Here is a 20,371-nt window from a genome sequence, read left to right on the forward strand (position 1 = left end):
TGTGGCTGCTGGATGTCTAAATAGGCTATTGTTTTCTAACACATTCAACATTACACTAACACTTTTATGAAGTAACAATATGACAATGCCATGCCATTCTTTGCTGATACTTTTGGCCTAATATCTTAATTATGAGGTGGTAATATTGTATGTAAGTACCATGTTTGCAGTTTTTTCTGCTTCCACCAAGATACCAAAAATGAATTGACACAGCTTAAAGTTGTTGTTTTTGTAACTGGTTAGTTGCTGTTGAGTGTGTTAAACGTACAAACCACTTCCAGCCTCTGCTCAGTAAAAGAATGGAACTCATCTTATACCGTTTATGCTCTGTTTAAGTCTATTAATCTTCAGTATATATATATAAAAAAAGAATATAAAAGGCTGAACCGCAATATATTTGTGTTAGTCCAGCCTGTGGAAGCATGTACCTGGATGTTGTAAAGAATGCATTTCTCAGCTCTACTGAGAGAGAAAAAAGGTGGTATGGTTCAGGTGTTTCAAGCTCAATGTGTGAGTCAGGCTTCACTTGCACTGTAAAGGCTTAAAGCATGTAAACAAATAAATAAATTTCCAACTATACAACTTTGTCTTATTGCACAATGTCTCTGGTAAAGAAGCAATATGTGTACATGATTTGTACCATAGTCTGCCCAAGTCTGATCTCAGTTACAAAGAACAAAATAAATACTTAGGTATATGGGACAGTGTGGAATCCGAAAATCTGACCCTTCTTTTCTAAGAACAGGTAAAAGAAAATGTGGTGTTTCACTTTCTATGCCTTAAGGAAATGTTTTTTTTCTTTATCAGATATATTTAGTCTTTTTCAGGTTTGAGGTTTGAGGTTCAAGGTCACATTCCTCTTATACACATGTTCATTCATTTGTTGTCTTCACACCTCAAACAAGCATTTAATCACAGAGTTAAACCAGACTAATTAGAAAATCAGTAGTGCCTCACATTGTTAAACCACTTTATCTTGATGCTTGTGTTTTACCTTTTTATTCATGTTGCCTAGGGTTATTTTTCCTGCACTGTCTCAACAGCGTGCCTGTCACGAGCTGAAGTAACGGCCCATTCCACTTTGTTGAAACTTGTCGGCCGAAGCTATGAGTCAGACAAAGCTTATACATAAACTCCCCAGGCACATGCGAGTCAAAAGCATTGCACAGAGTTTTCTTTCAGCACCTGGACTTAATGCACAGCAAGAATAGTGGTGGATAGAATAAACTGAATAAGTTGAAACCTTTTTCTATTGGGGAGGGATTATTTTTTTTTCTTTTGCACAAATGATCTAAAAGGTAAGCAAAACTCTTTTTTTTAATTGAGGAAGGATCTGAAATTAGTTATGCATTCATTAGTGAAGTGTCATGTTGTTGCTGCTTCACCTGTGAAAAGCCTGACTCCCAGTTAAACACAGTGATATAATATATAATGATAGCAGTGGTGTAAAAGCTGTAATAACAGTAATTGCAGTGGTTATTAGTTGTATTTTTTGCACCTTTCTATAGTCTGCTATCTATATTGTTAGTTGCTCACAGTCTTATATCTGCGCTTGACAATGCAAATGTGGTTTCAAAGTTTATAGGTTTTGTTCGAAATTTGCTAATGGTGTTGTAAACTCAGTCTTAATATTTCCATCACCTGAAGGCTAAACAACTGGTATATACTAATGATGATTTTAATAGTCAATCATGACTGCACAGATTGATAAAAATCTGCTCAAGGCACAAAGAATTTGAGAGGGATGCAATTAATTTGTCTCTCACAAACTTCTCAGTTTTTAACGAGTCATTAAACATTTCCTGTCTGCCTAGGCAAGTTTTGATGTTACATAATCACCAGTTAGTTTGGAACTAAAAAGTGAAGTGTATTTTGCTTTTGGAAATCAAATAAATGTACAAAACTTTGTGCCTGGCTTCGTTAACATCAATTTATTTATAGATATTAGACATTGCTTCCGTTTTTCATGCCTATACCTTTGGGTGCAGGCTGCGTGGGTGGTGACATTGCACCACAGTGGGGCTCCTATGTTTGATCAGGCTAGTATTTCCAAAAACACACTCCAGCAAATTGTTGTTTTCAATGAACAAACTTTTATTGCCAACAACCTTCCATCATTCAATTGTCTGTATTTTAGTGTCAGGTTTATGAGAATGTTGATTATGTTCCAGGGGTCATAAAACCTCTTTGAATTCCATGTTAGTGTCTTGCCAATCTTGCCAATGTGTGACAGTGTGTAACTGACATTGTAGATGTTACCTGTGTGAGTCACAAATGTGTGAGAAGTGTGTTTTTATCCAACAGGCATGTTGTTTCAGTATGAATGTAACAAACTACACACTTCTGCTGTTTTCTGTCCTTTTTTTGACCATTGTAGTTTTTAGTTTCAGCAGACAAACAACAGATGCAATTATTTAAAGCCACCATGTGTACAATTTGAAATGTTCAATCTCTGGCGCCCCCCAGTGGTTGTATGAAAAAGACACCATAGTGGACACCACCACCAAGCCCCTAGGAGGAGCACTAGGCTTTGCAGCCAATTTAACATAGTGGCTGAAGCATAAAATTGCATCACGTGATACTATTGGGCCCTAAAAGACTTTGCGATTGACTATTTGATAGAGACTTCCTTAAAGCAGTGCATACATTTTTTGGAGTGTCACAACACCTGCAAAATGACTTGTTTCACTATAAAAATGTTATCCATTCAGACTGACCACAGTCTAGAAGAGCTGCAAGATTGATCTTTTAGGCTTTTTAGGTTTAATGCAACACTGAGGAACTTTTATAGGAATTAATGGGTTCCACCTGCCGGAATATTATTATGATTTCAGTCTACCCGAAAGATTTAAAGTTATTTCCTCCAGGCGGGAATGAAATCTCAAACCAGTTTCAGCCAGGTCCCTACAATGCCTTGCCTTATAATTACCTTATAAACAAAAATGGCCCTTTGTGTGGAAAGGACAGCCACATTTATTAAACCGACAAAGAGGTCTGCTCTGTCTTTAGAGCTTCAGGTGTATCCCTTAAATCAATGACATGTTGGATTCTAAAGAGCCATTGCCACGGGAGACATGGCTACAAAAAGGAAGAAATATGATCAGGCGAAAATATGACCTGTTCAAAAGGACTATGTGAAAATACTGCCTCAGGGTATCATAACATTCCTGTTCACTGTAATGAAAATCTGCTTTTTCCACAGAGTTTTTAGTCTTTCGTATTTCACTCGAGATAATAGATATTTTCTCACAAACCCTTTGAGCAGGAACAAAGAAAAACAGTGAATTTTCTGTTGTTTTTTTTGTCACAGTTAGCAGTGGATGGACAACCTAACCATAACCAAGACCGTCATTTCTGGTGGAGGTGCTGGAGAAAGTAACAATGGTAAGACTTGGTCTGTTACTGTGGCTATGGTGAAATGCATATTTATTAATAAACATAGTATTTTAATTCAAACAGCACTCATGGTGTTTAAAAAAATGATGCATATTGATGATGACAGTATATGAAATTGGCTGATTGACAGCATTTAAAGGGTCCATTCGCCACAATTCCAATTCCAAAAAAAACCCTCCAAATGTATTCTCTTATTCTATTTTTTTTCCCAATAGAAAGTAGCTCCAATAAAAAGTATTTGTAGAGCAGTGTACCAGCCTTTTTAAAATTGCATGGTAGAAAAGAAGAACAACAATAAAGACAAGATTATTTCTTTATATTTAATAAAAGCATTCTCCTTTACAGTGGCCACTGGTAATCAGTAACAACAATTAGACTGATATCACAAAGTAAACTGTGCCATCAGTCATTTTGCTGTAGGATTACACACATCTGGGATTGTACATTTTGAATTTAAAGCTTCACTAGTAATTGTATTGTCCTTTTATCTCCATTTTATCCCCATCAACTCCTGAGAAATATATCTGGCTCATTAGCTTTTAATTTCTCAACTATGTTCACCAGCTAGTCGTTAATTTTGTCTGGTGTTAACAGACGTGATTATTTAAAGCCACCATGTGTACAATTGGAAAATTTTGATCTCTGCAGAGGTGGAAAGAGTACTGAAATATTTCACTCAAGTAAAAGTACCACTACTTTGATGAAATTTTACTTGAGTACAAGTAGAAGTACTGGTCTAAAAATATACTCAAGTAAAAGTAAAGAGTAGCTTGTTAAAAAAATACTTTGAGTAAAAGTTACTTAGTTACTTTTTTAACTACTGCAAATCTATGAATCACTACGGGTCAAAGTCACAAGAGCAATAACTTTTCTTTAAATTACCCAAAGAAGACCAAACTTTTAAGTACCCATGTTTAAAACGCTCAAATTTCCGACGCTGTCCTTTTCACGTGGACGCATCATGCTCAATGCTTCGTCCTACACGAATAGTGAGACAGATGACAGCACGACGTCTAATGGACATATCTTTTAGAGTTTGTTGTGTTGTGTTAGAGTTTATATGTCGCTATGAGAGCTAGCTGCCAGGTGTAACAGGCTGCATGAATGTTAAGTCATTGTATTATGCTGGTTAATGATTCTGTACGACACTCTTTGCTTTAAAAACATTCGGCCAACATTTTTACTCAGTAACGGATGTGATTTAAAATGTAGCGAAGTACAATACTTCACACAAAACATACTTAAGTAAAAGTAAAAGTACAGATTTTTAAAACTACTTTAAAAAGTACAAGTACACAAAAAAGCTACTCAATTACAGTAACGTGAGTAAATGTAATTCGTTACTTTCCACCTCTGGATCTCTGGTGACCCCCAGTGGTTGTGTGGAAAAGATGCTAATCGCTTACTAGTTTCTAACTTTGTCTGGCGTTTAGTACTGGCCAGGGAGTGTACAGTGGATTGAAGTTTGTGATCCAGTGTCAGTTTAAACATGCATTATAGCCCCTTTATCTTGATGAAAATAATGATGTTACTTTAAAAATAGTAGTAGACAGAGAATTATATCGATATACTATATTCATATGTTGCCACTAGAGGGAGCTAAGGAGACAGCAGCCAGGTGATCATTTGTATATACATTTTTATACAGTTTTCAGACAAAAAGGCACTACCCCAGGCAGCACCACCAGTAGCTACAATGTTATATGTCCATGTCATAAATCAACCTCGTGAGGCATTCAGTGGTATAGATGAATACGACGTGTTCAGGCACAGTACTAGGCAGCCACAGGCGTAGCTGATGGAGAGCTGCCAAAAAATTATATTATAGTACAAAATTAACTTTTCTAGTGCTGTCTTGTAGGCAATTAGATACCCTCAGCCCCAGCAGGCAGTGTCATCTCAAAGTTGGTTGAGGACCTTGATAAGATCTATCTTTCAGATATTAAATGAGATGAAATGAATGAAATCAAGGATGAAATGATTTTAAAGAAAAAGTTTAAGAATGATCACTGTAACTTGTCATAATGAGGCATGGGTCCTTTTTCTGTCCTTTAGGTGATCTTTCTCTGAGTGCCGGTGGGTCAGGTAGAAGAGTTGCATCAGGAGGCTCTAGCAGCACAAGCAGCTCAGTTCTGATCACATCGAGCAGCTCTCATGGCACCAGCTCTGGTGGAGGCATTGGCGTCTCCACTAGAGGATCCTCCTCGGCTGTATCCTCAGGTGGAGGGAGCTCAGCAGGTTCCGGAGGTGGCCTGGCAGGGGCAGGGGCTGGGGCTGGGGCAGGTTTTAGGGCTGGAGGGGGGTCCTCAAGCATGTCCTCTGGGTTTCTCTGTACTGGTATTGAAGAAAGGGGAAGAGAGGGTCTGGGTGCTGTGACAGTTTCCACAGTGACCAAGACCAGCTACAGCTCAGGAGGAGGAGGAGGATCTGGGGAAGTGAAAAGAGGATCGTCCTCCACGCGCACTCATTCACCTAGTCCAAGGGAGAGGAAGGGCATGTCCACCAAGGCTACAGCTTTCTCAGAGGTCTTTGATGGTTAGTCATTCATTAAGGGTCAATCAGTTCATGTTGATTCACCAAACTGTCTTGTTTTTCACTTTTTTAATAGTTTTGAAAGAGGTGCCAACATTACTTTATAAGACGTGGAGGAGAGACAGTAAACTGAAAGCTAACATACTTTTTATTTTGTCACCATGAAAGGTCCAGAAAGTTCAAGCGCAAACTCTTCTCCAGAGTACAACAGGAAGGAGTATGGTAAATGTTGCCTGACACTCAGATTATTGTCTGGAATGTGTTTATCCATTCAAACTGTCAATCAATCTGTTTTTCCCCCAGGCGTTTCAAGTGCAATTTCAACTTCTACCACCAGAGGGAGAAGTCATAGCAGAGGTATACTGACATGTTAAAGAGATAGTGTATAAACAATACAAATTATACTAATACAAGTTCAATCTTTATATGTTGTGATCATAGATATGAAAATTTGAGAATATTGATTACAGCACAATTTCTGTCTCTGCTTTTAGAGAGTGAGATCAGAGCCAGACTTCAGAGTGCTTCTCCATCAGCAAGTTGTGAGTATGATTCTTCATGTCCATGCATATTCACATTATGTATTCAAACCAGTTAGACTGTTATATACTGTAATCATGAAATATAGCCAATTTGATAGTTTCATAGATAGTAACTGTAGACTGAATGGTCGTCTGTTGGATATCCACTGATACATCTGCTGTGCAGGGACGGAGCTGGATGACGTAAAGCGTCTGCTTAGAGGAAATGCCTCCACCAGCAGCAGCCCCCCTCAGTCCCCTAACAACACACTACCTATCCCCAAGAAGGCCAGCGTGGAAACCAGGACCATGTCTGAGAGCTCCAGCACAGGTTCAACCAATCAGTAATTTTTTGGTTCAAGCTTTGGGAATATGGAGGGCTGCTTTTCAATCTCAATACCACTTTTTTTCAAAAACCTAAGATAACCGAGCATGGTAGTTTACCCTCTGTGCTACAAAGAAGCTGCCCAGTCACCATCATGAAATAAAATATTTGAATTTAAAGTAAGGTTTTAGCTGTTTTTGGTACTGTGAGTATTTTATGTTTGCAAAATATTGATTGGGTTATCCCATATTTGTATAACTACCATATTGTTAATTAAGATGTTCAGTGTTGTCTGATGTGTGACTTTTGGTCATTGTGGTCTTTGGATAATATCTTTTTTTTTTCTCTCCATTTGTCTAGTCCCTTTATTTCCAGGTGATGGACAGCATATTTAATGTGCTTTCAAATTTAATCTTTCATTGTCTGTCTTTGATGTCTGTTCTTTAGACCACTATGGCAGCATTTGGTCTGGAGGTGTGAACAGTAGCTATGGTTACAACACGAACAACCTGTCCACTATCTCAACTGTCTACCCATCAGGTCAGTCAAACTGCTTTTGTGTGTATTCAGAAGAATTAATTACATGTTATTGCAGACTGTGGCCAATTAATAAACCATAATTATTGTTTACTAAACAAGATCCAGACATTTAGTTTAATTATAACCATAATAAAAAACATAATTATTCCCCTTGTTGCAGTGCACCTTCATTGAATGTTTTATGGGTTAAATAAAAAACATACTATCCACATACTCTGTAATGTAAGCTCCTGCTATAGACTGTAGGAAAATGTGGGTATATTTAGAGATACATGACATGTAGATGGCTTAATGCCTAATAGTATTCATAAGGGCAACAAAAAGCAGCAGGAGTTGTTGACAGTCAAATATATTGTTTTTAGGATAAGTCAGTTGATTCAGTGGCATCTTATTTTTAACTGTGATGCACTCCCGGTATTAGATTTGACCCTTAGAGATGAGTCTTATAAAGAAGAATTAGACTCTGTTGTGTTCTGTCATATGCAGGAGTTCAGAACAACCTGACACTCAGCTCCCCCTCTGCGAACAGCGGACTGTCTGTCGGTGGCACCGGTAAGCCTCTTCCTGTCAAGTCACAGTCCACTGGGATGATCAGATCCTCAGCTTGGCACTAACATGAGATAATCATGTTGTTTTCCCCCTCTGTCTCAGTCCCAGTGTATGGTGTTCAGAATAACCTTGTCAGTACCAGTTCTGCTGTCTTCTCTCCTACTGGAACCACTGCACCAATAGGTAAAGCTACCTGACTATACTGTATGTTAGTACCAGGAAAACAGCACTAAACTAGAATACATATTTGAGTGCGTGTCTCAGTGTTATAACTAGTTATGATGATCAAATGAGCTTTTGAGAGTCATCAGTATTAAATCAGTAAAAATATCAGATCAGTTTCACCCAAAATAATCTCCGAAACCAAATAACTAACCCTAACCCTTAGTTTCTTTAGTTAGTTACTTTTTGATAATGTATTTTTGTCTCTTACAGTTTATGGTGTGCAGAAAAATGTCTCCAGCACTGGAATTAGCACCACCACAGGTGAGACCTGAGACTGATTAGCTGGTGGATAAAAAACACATTTATTGTCATTCATGAGATCGATTTGTACCAACCTTTGTTAGACAATACCAATCTTTGGCATGCGTCAATGTCATAAATGGAAAAAAATCATAAATTGAGATAGTTTTTAGTTTAGCAACACTGGATGCTACATAACATTTACACTCAGTCACTTTCAAGCACATTTAAGGTTTAATGTCATGTTTGTGTCTTGCAGTGAGACCCAGCAGTCCCACCATTGAAGAGGCATCAGGAAAAGACTTTAAGTTTGTCCTGATCGAGAAGGAGAACGCTCCTGTCAAGAAGGAGACAGAGCGGCTGGTCATGACCAAAGACACGGGAAAGCAGTTCATGTCTGCTGCACCTTCTGCTTTTGCTGGTACTATTAAATACTATTATTTCTATAACTTCCAGCACTGCTACTAATACTGTACTGTTAATGCTTGAAATTAGTCTTCTAGAGCCCATATTATCAAAGCTCTATAAATGATTATTAATAACTGTCTATCTTCTAGCTTCCTACTCTGAAGACTCACTTAAGAGAGAGAAACAGAAGCAATCAGCCAGCACATTGGACCAAGGAACAGATACCAAATGTATGTATTTAGACAAGGAATCTTACAGCTTCTAAACTGAACCAGATTCATTCTGTTTATTGTTTAGCATATGATTCATTGTATTTTTTTTTTTTTTTTTTGCATAGTTGAAACTGTGAAAGTTGCTACAAAAGACAAAGCCACCTATGCAGGTATTGTAAACTGCCCAATGTTTTACCTTTATGATGAACTCCTTACCAGAAATTGGATTCACTAAAGTGTTGAAACAGGACTTTAAAGGTTACATAAGATGTTACACAAGACATTTTGGCAAAGTATGTGTCAAGTTTAATAATAAGATATATAACACACATATTTGTTTGTTTATAGGGCATGGTGAGCATGTTACGTCTTGTTTATTTAATTCATACAACTTAAAATGTAAAAGGACAAGTTGTGATTGTACAGAGTTAATGGGTTTGTTGACCGAGACATAGTTGATCACCACCACAAAAAAGAAACAATAAAATTGAAGGTTAGATTAAGAAAATAGTTCAGAAACAGTACTTAAAGTACTTAAACCTTAGTAAGTAAGTAGTACATTAAAGGCTTTGTCCTGAGAAGTTTTTGTGAATCTGCTCTTATTTCTGTCAGTTTGTTATCTTTGTCTGTCTAAGAAGGACAAAATACAAACATGACAGAAACATTTAAAAATCCGTCTTTCAACTCTTTTGTCTGTCAGAGATCCGTAAAGATGAATCCGGCTTTGGCTTCTGCTCCTGCTGCAGCTGGTGGAAGTGGCTCCTGGGCCTCCTGCTCAGCCTGCTCCTCCTCTTTGGTCTCCTCTTTGGACTCATAGCTTTGGGTATGATAGGAAGCTTTTAGCTTCACAAATGGTGGTGAATGTGTCCTGCATATCTCATCTTCACCTCATCTTCTCTCTGACCACACAGGTGAAGAAGTGAAACGTCTCAAGAAGCGCGTTGATGCTCTGGAAACCATCACTGGCACTTCATCAGCTCGCTCCAGTCGCCTCTCTGCTTCCTCTGGCATCAACATCATTGACCCACTGGACTCATCGTACATTGACAGGAGCTCTTCTGGACCCACCCTGACCCACTCTGATAATGGCATCGGCCTGGGGGCCAGTGGGCCTGGGGCCAGATCAGGACAAGACGGTGTTGCCCTGCAGAGAACTGTTCAACAGCTGGTCAGGGCTGAACTCAACTCGGATGCTTTAAGAGGTACTGAAATATAACACATGGATCAGTTATATTCAGCTCGAATATAGTGGTGGTCATGAAACAACATGTGTGAATGTGTTTGCGTGTGTGTGTTTTTTTAGACACACTTGTATACTCACTGAAAGGGGCAAAAGGAGATCCAGGAACTAAAGGTGATCCAGGGGCACTTGGACAAAAAGGTGAGACTCTACTGTATATCTACTTAAATTCCTAATTCCTGGCTTCAAAAGTATCATATATTTAGAATCAGACCATATAAACTGGTATGAAGTGCTATAAATCTGTGTGTTTTACAGGTGATAATGGTTTCCCTGGTGTGCCAGGTAAGACTGAGGGCGATGTTCCTCTTCTGTTGAAGCTTTTTCAAAAATGTTTCCTCCCAGAGAAGAGACAAAAACTCACTGCCTCCTCTTTCTCCTCTCATATATCTTTAATCTTAAGGTCCTCCTGGGCAGATGGGTCACCCAGGAATAGATGGTCCAAGAGGTCCAAAGGGAACTGCAGGTAATTTTTTACTGTTATTTGAAGATGAACGAGGACAATAGAAAAGAGAAAGCACGACTGTATCTTCTTTCTGAACAGGCGAACAAGGAACTGAGGGACCACAAGGCCAGAGGGGCCGGGAGGGACCAATGGGCCCCCGTGGAGAGCTTGGACCACCTGGTTTTGGAGAGAAAGGAGACAAAGGTAAAAAAATGTGCATGTTTATGTCAACCATGTTGAATCTACAGGAGGTTATTCTGATAATTGAACCTCATTTTGACAGGATCACAAGGTGAGCCAGGACGTCCTGGTCTTGCTGGTGCTCCTGGACCTGTGGGGCCAAAAGGTGAGGTCAAAGGTCATGATGGAATTAGATCAAAGGACCATACTTCTGTTTTTGCATGTTTAGCCCAATCACAAATCACTTACATTTAACAAAACTAGTGAAATAATTGCACAATAAGAAATAGATGTTCACTATTAAACTGAATGGAAACCATAAGCAGTGAAGGAGAACATATTAGATCATGTGCCAGTAATGTAAGATATAGTGATTTTTAGTAATGGAATACCAATAGTGTTAATGATGTTCTTCTTGGTTTAGGTGCAATGGGAGAGCACGGTGCCTCAGGAAACCCTGGTAAAGACACCACAACAATTTCAGTTGGTCTGTTATTCCCTGTTGGCTAGCAGTTGTGTTTTAAATCTGTTATCATTTCCGTGCAGGTGCACCTGGTTCAAAGGGTTTCCCAGGTGAAGCAGGAACTCCAGGAGCAAAAGGTACCTTTAAAGCTTTTTTTCATAAACCCACATATAAAGTGAGAAATTATGAAAGAAGTGATTAGAGCAAACGTGGCAATGACAATGAAATACTAAAAACAGTGATTGATTAGTTAACTACAGTATTGATCTTTGATATAAGCAAGGATAACTTTTGTTAGTTTAGACCAGTTTTCCGGTTGCCCCATTGCCACTTTTGATTGTCCGTCATGCAGGTGACAGAGGAACACCAGGCCTGCCAGGAATCAAAGGAGATCATGGAGAGAGGGGACCACGTGGACTGGCAGGTGTGTCCTAGAATATCATGCACTCTGTATATCATTCTCAACAAAAAAGATACACAACTTCTATACCAAACTGGTCCAGTAAAAACACAGTAGAATAGAGTCATTAATGTGGCTAAAACAGTAATGTGCCTAACATCAGTAATGATTCTTCTGTGTTGTGTTTTACTATAGGTACACACACTGTGTCCATAAGTACAGTAGAATACATTATGCCTCCAGTTTCTGCACATAAAGTTAGTGGTAGTGATTAGTGGCATCGTATTAAAGCATTGTTGTGTAACTTTTTAAAGAATAGCACATTCATTTTCTCACAAATTAAAAAGTTCTTAATAAATAAAACACAGCCTTACTCAATTCAAAACATTCAGTGGTTTTGCTACTACAGCCTGTTTGTTGTGTAACTGGCATTACTGAGTCAGTTAACTGACTCATTACTGAGTCAGCTAACTTGTGAATCTGCTCTACTTGTACCGCTGTAACATAACATTTTAGTATTCACCATTATCCTGTAACTGCCATAAGAGGCAACACTTTCAACAAATGTATTATAGTTGTATGGTATTGTACTGACTTTAAAATATCACATGGACCCTTGATTTTGATTATTACTGTTTTTTTATGGTTAAAGGTGAACCAGGACAATCTGGACCACCAGGCTCCGCTGGACAAAAGGGATCTAAAGGAATTGGAGGTGAAAATAAAATCAAGTTAATAAGATTTCCAAGACCGCTGAGGACAGCTTTCTCGTATCCCTCGTCAAATGAGTTTATGCCGTAAAAGAGAGTTGCACTGTTGGATAATTAGGGATATGATATTAAGAACACAATAATAGGAAATGTCATCAAGACACAGAGTTGAAAATAAAGAGAAAATGTAATGGGTATGAAAAGACCCTGAGGTGTAATGGCTATGGCAGACAGATTGACATACACAAATCTCCCTGTGTAAATTGCAGGGGAAACCGGTCCAATGGGACCTCCTGGTGTAAGAGGACCACCTGGGGTTCCTGGAGATATTGGCCCCCCAGGTACCATCACACTGTCAGACATCAGACATTGCAATATACATGATAACTTGTAATGTAATCAGTTGCTTGAGGCATTACTTATTTTTTAATTGACTGTAAGCCTCACCAAGAAATTGTTTTCAAACAGGTACTCCTGGGATTCAAGGACCCCCAGGTATGAAAAATGTACCAAAATTCATTCTTTAACTCTCTTTACAGATTCCAGTTTGTATTCTGTAATACTTTTCACGTTGCCACAGGTATTGCTGGAATTCCAGGACAACCCGGTTCTAAAGGTATTGTCCCATTTGCTTTCTAATGAAACATAATTAACTATCAGTCAGCACATACAGCCAATGGTCAGCACCCATCTGGTTTGTATGAATTGCTGTAAATTGTATAATTAAAAACTCATGAAACAATGCAAGCACATAGTAAAACAGCAAGACGAGGGGTAATGGCAGCATACTAATATGTGCACAATGACAATGCTATTAATTTTCTGATGGTTAGCAGGTATGATGTCTACCATGTCTATAATGTTGGACATGTCTGCCTTATGCTAAGATTTGCTTATTAGCATATAACAAAGTACAGTTGAATTTGAATTAGTTTAAAAGGTAAACTATTACATTGCCATTACTAATGTCACCGCTAGGATGTCTATTAAGAAGCTTGTAGTCACACTTTAATTATAATAATAATCTGCACACTAAATTTGATGTGGCAATTTCTAATCAAACTATTAATATACTGTATGTCCATAATTTTGTAATGTTGAAAGATGACTAGGCATGAATTCACATGATAAATAGAGGAAGACATAAAATCACTGAAATAACTGAAACATAGATGAAGAACTGAAAAACAACAACGTTTCATCATGTAATCTAATATAATTCTGTCTTTTAGGTGAACCAGGATCACCTGGCAAAGTCATCGCTCCAAGTATGAACAGCTGTACTATTTACACATGAACAAGTAGTGTGTAGTGTGCATTTGTAAGGAAAACATATTGTCTTACAAAATCTAAGTGATGTTTGACACTCACATTTTCTTTCTAGCTGGTTCCAATACTTTGACCGTCCCCGGACCACCTGGGCCAGCTGGGCCTGCAGGTCCTGCTGGAATCCCTGGTTTGTCTGGTCCCATTGGCCCTGCTGGTGTCCCAGGATCACCTGGTAAATCTAAAATGTTGACAAAAGTACAGCATCTGATATGGGTTGAAAGATGACAGATGGGTGTGAGGACTGTAGATACAGTATATATTGCATATTGTGTAACAGTTTTTTTGTGTAACTGTACACTGATATAATCATTAAGGCCCTAAGGGAGAACAAGGAGAGAAGGGAGAACAAGGAGAGAGGGGAGAACAAGGAAAGAAAGGAGAACAAGGAGAGAAAGGAGAACAAGGAGAAAAGGGGGAGAAGGGAGGACAAGGAAAACCCGGCGAGCCTGGTTCAGAAACTCTCAGTGCAACTCGAAGTGGTGGTAAGTACCTCTGGTTACCATATCAAGAATAACACAGCGTTAGACAGTAATACACACAGCTTTATTGTCTATGTTTTCATTTCTTCTTCAGGATCTTCTTCAGTGTCTGGACCTCCTGGCCCACCAGGACCTCCAGGGCCTCCTGGAGCACCTGGTCCTCAAGGTCATCCCGGTATGTTCAAAGCTATTTAGAAGATGCAAAGGGCATTAGCGACCAATTTGGATTGGTGCTTCAATTAAAGTACTGATTATTACATTTTTGTTGGCACTCTTGTTTAGGTGAGACTAAACAAGGTCCCCCAGGACGAAGAGGTCCTCCTGGTGAGCCAGGTAAAGAAGATCAGACAGACAAAGATAGAGATTGATTGATCATCTGCATACAGGATGATTTAAGCTGTTTCAGGATAAAAGACATTTCTCATTTATTTGATTTTGGTCTGAACAGGTGTTGGGGTACCAGGATCCCCAGGACAGAAAGGAGAACCTGGCAGCTTTGTGCCTACCTCAGGTTGGTGAGAGGATTCTGATTCTAGTTGTATTGTAGATTGAAACTGGACACGTCATGTTCAGCCTCTGCTGTTTCTGCTTGGCATGATTGGTGCATCTTTTACCATTTTTGTCTTAGAAACCTTCTTTGCTGGACCACCAGGACCTCCTGGACCCCCTGGCAAGCAAGGTTCAGCAGGTAGGTGACAAATTAGAGGCCTCTGAAATAGCTCATAAAACCATTTTTATGGACTAGTGGATAACAAAACTTAAGAGATGTTCCTATCATTCATTCTCCCAAGGTGAGCAAGGACAACAAGGTTACCCAGGTGAGAAAATAAACAAAGTGCACACACTGTAGTGCTGCTGGGCCTACACAGATTTTCAAGCATCATAGTGTTAAAAAGTAAAGGCTTTGAAAGAAGACATACTCCATAACGGAATGTAATGATGATTATTTCAGGTGAACCAGGTCAACCAGGTCTTCCGGGAAGTCCAGGGGAAGAGGGTATTGGTATGAAGAGTTTTTATGCTTTATATATTGTCCTATTATATTATCCTATGGTTTTCTACAGCAAATGGAGTTTCTTCAGTTGTTTCTCGCGTCAATACTGAACCCTCAAGTTTTTTCACCAAATGCTGAATCAATGTTTTGGTTTTGATTTCAGGCTTTCCAGGTCAGCCTGGATCTAGGGGGTCCCCTGGACCTCAGGGCCGAGAAGGCCCAAGAGGCCCTCAGGGTCCACCAGGCCAAGAAGGTCCACAAGGACCTAAGGGTAAGCTAAATCACATGTTCTGTGTAACTTTGTCAAATCCTTTCATGCAGACCTATTATAATTTATCCTCCTCCTTTGTTCATGTTTTATTACATAACTGAACAAAAGAGGACTTAATCCTAGTGAATGATTACACACAAACACTTGAGTATCCCATCTTCTCTTTGGGATATTTTTTTAAATTTAGACTGTGTTCCTCATAGGTGATCCTGGAGTCTCAACTGGTAAGACCATCCTAAATATCATTATACTGTATGTAGTAAAACAGTGTCTTAATCATAATCTTCACAAATTATTCAAAGAAAGTGGAGTTATTTCCCTGAAACTGTTTTTCGAGTCAATATATTGTGGACATTAGAAGAAACTACGGCTCAAATCACTACTGCATTGGTTTCACCACTCAGGGTCATTACTGCATTGTCAAATTATACTATAGACATGTCATTTTATTTGGGACTCTGTGCTGTCATATTAGGTGGATCATCTAGACCTGCTCTCCCAGGACCCCCGGGCCCTCCTGGACCACCTGGTGTACCTGGTAGAGATGGGAGTGGGTCTGAATCAACTGATGTGGGCCAGTACATTGCAGAGTACATTCAGAGTAATTAATGTATTTCATTATTTTGGTTAGGATGTGATACTTTCATATTTTACTACTTTTTAAAAAAAAAAGATGTATACTTTTAAACCATTTATCATATTCATTATTGTTATCTGATATTATCAGTATTTTACTTTGTGTGATTTTATGGGCTTTTTTTTGGTGTGTTTTTTGTGTGTTTAAAAAATAATCTTATTATTATTTGTACACATGTAAAATGTGTTGGAATGACAATAAAACCCTTGAAATCCTTAAAATGTAAAAATATGTAACACTACAATTGGATGAAACAATGAGCTAAGTCATGTGGCAAGTTTTGAGACAACATTGTCTTGACCTACAGATGGCAACATCAGGCAGTACCTGGTTGGGCCTCCTGGGCCTCCAGGTCCTGTGGGGGCTCCTGGGGTTCCAGGATCCTCAGAGAACGGGCAGGTGGACGATGTGGCCAACAGAGTCATTGCCTTCATCCAGAGTAGGACTAAATGAATAATAATATTGTATCCATTAACACACAGTACTGCCATTATGACAGTGGTGAAACCTCCTTATAACTAAACTCTTTACAGATTCAGATTCAGGTAGAGGACCTGGCCTTCCTGGTCCTCCTGGTCCTCCAGGTCCACCTGGATCCATCTCTGTCAATGACATCATTGGCCTGTTACAACGTAAGTCTTATTTGACACTGTTTAAAATTCACACATTTCTGACAGATGACAAAGGCAGAAACAAGTCACACAGCAAGATAAGACTTCTAATTATTTGTGTCCAGGAGAGGACGTGAGGAGATACGTTGCTGGTCCTCCAGGTCCACCAGGACCTCCTGCAGCTCCAAGCCACGACAACTCTGGATTTAACCCTGCGGAGGTAGCTGAACGTGTCCTCAGACTGATGACTGGTGAGTGCTACAGATGGACCCCCTGGTTATCGATTGAAACAGTGTTCTGTTGAGAGAGATTATAATTGTGATTGACTGTGGGTCCTGTCTGTCACCAGATAGAGGAATGCTAGATGTTCAAGGTCCTCAAGCTCCAGGCCAGAACAGCTACGAATTCACTACACAGGAAGTGGCTGAACATGTCCTTGGTCTGATGAATGGTGAGTGCTACAGGTGGACAGGCTGGTTATCTATTGAAAAGTTGTTCTGTTGAGAGAGATTGATTGTGGGTCCTGTCCATCACCAGAGAGGGGGATGGTAGGTCTTCCTGGACCTCCTGGGCCTCCTGGACCCCCTGGAAACTCATTATCAAGTAAGAACCAACAGCTGTTAATATGACCCCTAGTGACATCGGATTTTGGAGCTCATATTGTTTATGTTAATGTAGAGTATCTATTTTAAAGTAATTCCATCTAGTAGCATTCTTAAGCAAACAGATGTTCATTTTCATTGTCCAACTAGCTGGGTATCAGGCTCAGGGGCCTCCTGGTGTCCCTGGTCGACCTGGACCAGCAGGTCCCCCTGGACCAGCAGGTCCACCTGGCACAGTACTTGGGAACTATGTTAACGCAGACATTCAAGACTACCTGCAAAGTGAGTTTGACAGAAGATATTTGTTTCATTGCTTTATGTGAAATAATCTGAGATAGTCAATTTTTTTTCCTGTTTCATTGTCTTTTCAAAGGTGTTGCTTTTAGAGGCCCTCCAGGGCCCCCTGGTCCCCCAGGACCTGAGGGCCCCCCTGGTCCAATCCGTGGACTGCTGTCTTATACTGAGCATGGCAACAGAGAGTTGCTCAATGCTGAACGACAGGATTATGTCAAGAGTGAGTTTAAAGACACATTTCACTAGCTATTTATGACCAAGTGAAGCCATACTGAACATTAAGTAATACTATCTGAGCTAAATCTGACAGTATGCAGAAAGTTACAAATGTATGACTTGTGACTAAGCTTCAGCTAAGTCCTGGAATTGATATGTTTTGGGGGAAAGTATTCAAAACAGTTGTTAGTCTTTTGTATTTTCGCCTACATTTTTGCATATAGGCTAAAAAAAGGTGTATCCAAAGACAATAGGGAATAACTGTTTCTTGTTCTTATATACTTTTGTTACTACATACAAGTGGACATGTGATATTGACAAAAGACCTTGACATGTACAAGACTTACCAATAACAACCATACAATAATATCTAAACATAAATCTTGCCACATCGTGTCTAAAATGCCACATTGTATACAGTGTTTATCTGCATTATCTGTCACATATGATCGGTCCTCTTTCAATGAAGTCATTGATTCTTTTGAAGTCATGTTATGTTATATGGTTTCCAGATGATGGTGTAAGAGGAGCTATGTTTGGACTTCCTGGTCCGCCAGGCCCTCCTGGGCCCCCAGGACACAAGGGAGAACCAGGTGTGCCTAGTGCCAGAGACTGGAACCTGGATACTGGAGACTACTCTAATATGGCTGTCAGAGTAACTGATTACATCAAATGTAGGTGTCAAAATAATCAAGAAGCACATCAAGAAGGAGCTTAAACTTATCAATGCTTATTACATTCCATCTGCTGTATATCATTTTGATCACTTACTGTCAATAATTCTGGACTCTACTGGGCTTTACATCACATGTAGCTCATGGTCTGCTTCGTGATGTTGTGAGGGACTCTGAGCGAGTCACCCAAGGACCTCCAGGACTACCTGGACCTCCAGGACCCCCAGGGTACACCCAGTTTGGTTCTCATAGAAATGCAACAGACCTGGTGGAATACATCAAATGTAAGAGATTTTATTTTTTCACAAATAAGCAAAGAATTCTTAATCCAAATAGTGATGTAAAGGATAGAAAAAGAATTATGACCAAAATGATTACAAAACAAAAAAGTACATTAAGCATGTCCCCCCATATGTATTTAAATTTACCAATTAAATAAACTTACATAGTACGATTTCCAAGACCAGTAGCGGACACTTCAACATGCATCATTTCTCTCATTTTCAGCACATGGTGTGCTGCACGACATTATGAGGCAGTACAACAGCCACGTCTCCCAAGGACCCCCAGGACCACCTGGCCCTCAAGGCCCCCCCGGATATAGCCGATTGTTTGGCTCTCAAGATAATGTCACAGATTTAGTGGAATACATAAAAAGTAAAGAGTCATTTACTAATATAATATTGCACTCACCGTTGTTCAGTTTAGAAGAAAAGATTAAATAGCTAAAGGATAATTGAGCTTATGATTTCAGACTGGTAACAAGTGTATTTGACCTCCACAGCATATGGAGCCATTGCAGGACCACCTGGGAGACCAGGACAGAAAGGAGACACAGGATTCCCAGGACCAAAGGGAGAGAGAGGTAAATCTTAAAATCCTTAAGGAAGGAAGTAAAGCTAATAACTGGTTTTATAGCGCTTACAACACATTTTACCAAAAATATTGAAGTGTTATTTTTTCAGTAAAATCAGACCACTTGTAAAAGAAGAAAAAAGGGGAGGCTCTCTATTAACAACCCACTTGTTTTGGTGTCCTTCAGCAGCTTTTCCTTCCATTACTAATCTACAGTGACAATTTATTGACTTTATCTGTCAGTTCTTAATGAACAGCCCAAATTTCAAAGTAATCTACTCTGTCTGGACACAGGTGAACGAGGCTTTCCTGGACTAGAAGGACGTTCAGGACACAAAGGTGAAAACATTTATACGTATATATATCTAGATGAATAAAAGCATAAAATCTGTGCACTTGAAAGATAATAATTTAAATGTAACTTTGAACAAAGGGGATCAATTGAACTGTTAAACTACACGTGATTGTTATCAATGGAAGCAAAAATGCTGGTATTTGATGTACATTAAAAACACTCAAATGCTTTAAAGTTACTTTTACTTGATCATTTCCATTTTCTGATCCATACTTATACTCCACTACATCTTAGAAGCATTAATTGTCATGTTTGATTTCATTACAAACACTTTAAAAAAAGTCATTTTAAATATGATCTTATGAAACATGTCGAACTGTATCGATTATCTGCAACATGCACATGAATGCATCAGTAATATTAGTTAGTACTGAAACTAACTGTTTAATGCTGCTGCTTCTCTCTGTGTTGTTTTGCAGACATCACACTGACGAGGAGGAGGAGGAGGAGTGTTGTGTGAGAGCCACAGTACTGAATATACAGACCTCTCTAAGTGAAATCTGTTTGATCAGGAGTTGTGTCTGATGTGTATAAACATGGTGTGTGTATTAAAACACACAGTGGATGTTTTTTTGTATGTGATATGATTGTATTTTTATATTAATGAACACTATCTACTAAGCTAAGTTGTATATGTGAAATCAGGGATCATGTAGCACTGAGTTAGT

General features: G+C 39.1%; 1 protein-coding gene across 1 annotated transcript; it reads left to right on the forward strand.

Moving 5' to 3' along the window:
• The first annotated feature begins 4,306 nt into the window (after positions 1-4,306).
• Positions 4,307-20,163, forward strand: LOC128366760 (collagen alpha-1(XVII) chain-like). Its single transcript, XM_053327527.1, has 48 exons — positions 4,307-4,385; positions 5,452-5,931; positions 6,103-6,150; positions 6,232-6,285; positions 6,423-6,470; positions 6,637-6,780; positions 7,222-7,314; positions 7,801-7,866; positions 7,966-8,046; positions 8,299-8,349; positions 8,588-8,749; positions 8,886-8,966; positions 9,074-9,118; positions 9,649-9,771; positions 9,860-10,150; positions 10,252-10,329; positions 10,447-10,473; positions 10,592-10,654; positions 10,733-10,837; positions 10,917-10,979; positions 11,238-11,273; positions 11,360-11,413; positions 11,629-11,700; positions 12,329-12,391; positions 12,656-12,727; positions 12,855-12,881; positions 12,967-13,002; positions 13,619-13,654; positions 13,771-13,887; positions 14,093-14,191; positions 14,301-14,360; positions 14,477-14,527; positions 14,643-14,705; positions 14,823-14,873; positions 14,986-15,012; positions 15,147-15,197; positions 15,352-15,423; positions 15,663-15,683; positions 15,935-16,060; positions 16,404-16,535; positions 16,833-16,895; positions 17,096-17,158; positions 17,245-17,310; positions 17,460-17,591; positions 17,683-17,823; positions 19,001-19,150; positions 19,278-19,358; positions 20,123-20,163. Exons 1-48 carry the CDS (start codon positions 4,307-4,309, stop codon positions 20,161-20,163), a joined length of 4,185 nt encoding a protein of 1,394 aa, XP_053183502.1.
• Positions 20,164-20,371: the final 208 nt, after the last annotated feature.

The sequence above is a fragment of the Scomber japonicus genome, chromosome 2, assembly GCF_027409825.1.
Source record: "Scomber japonicus isolate fScoJap1 chromosome 2, fScoJap1.pri, whole genome shotgun sequence".
Classification (NCBI taxonomy): domain Eukaryota; kingdom Metazoa; phylum Chordata; class Actinopteri; order Scombriformes; family Scombridae; genus Scomber; species Scomber japonicus.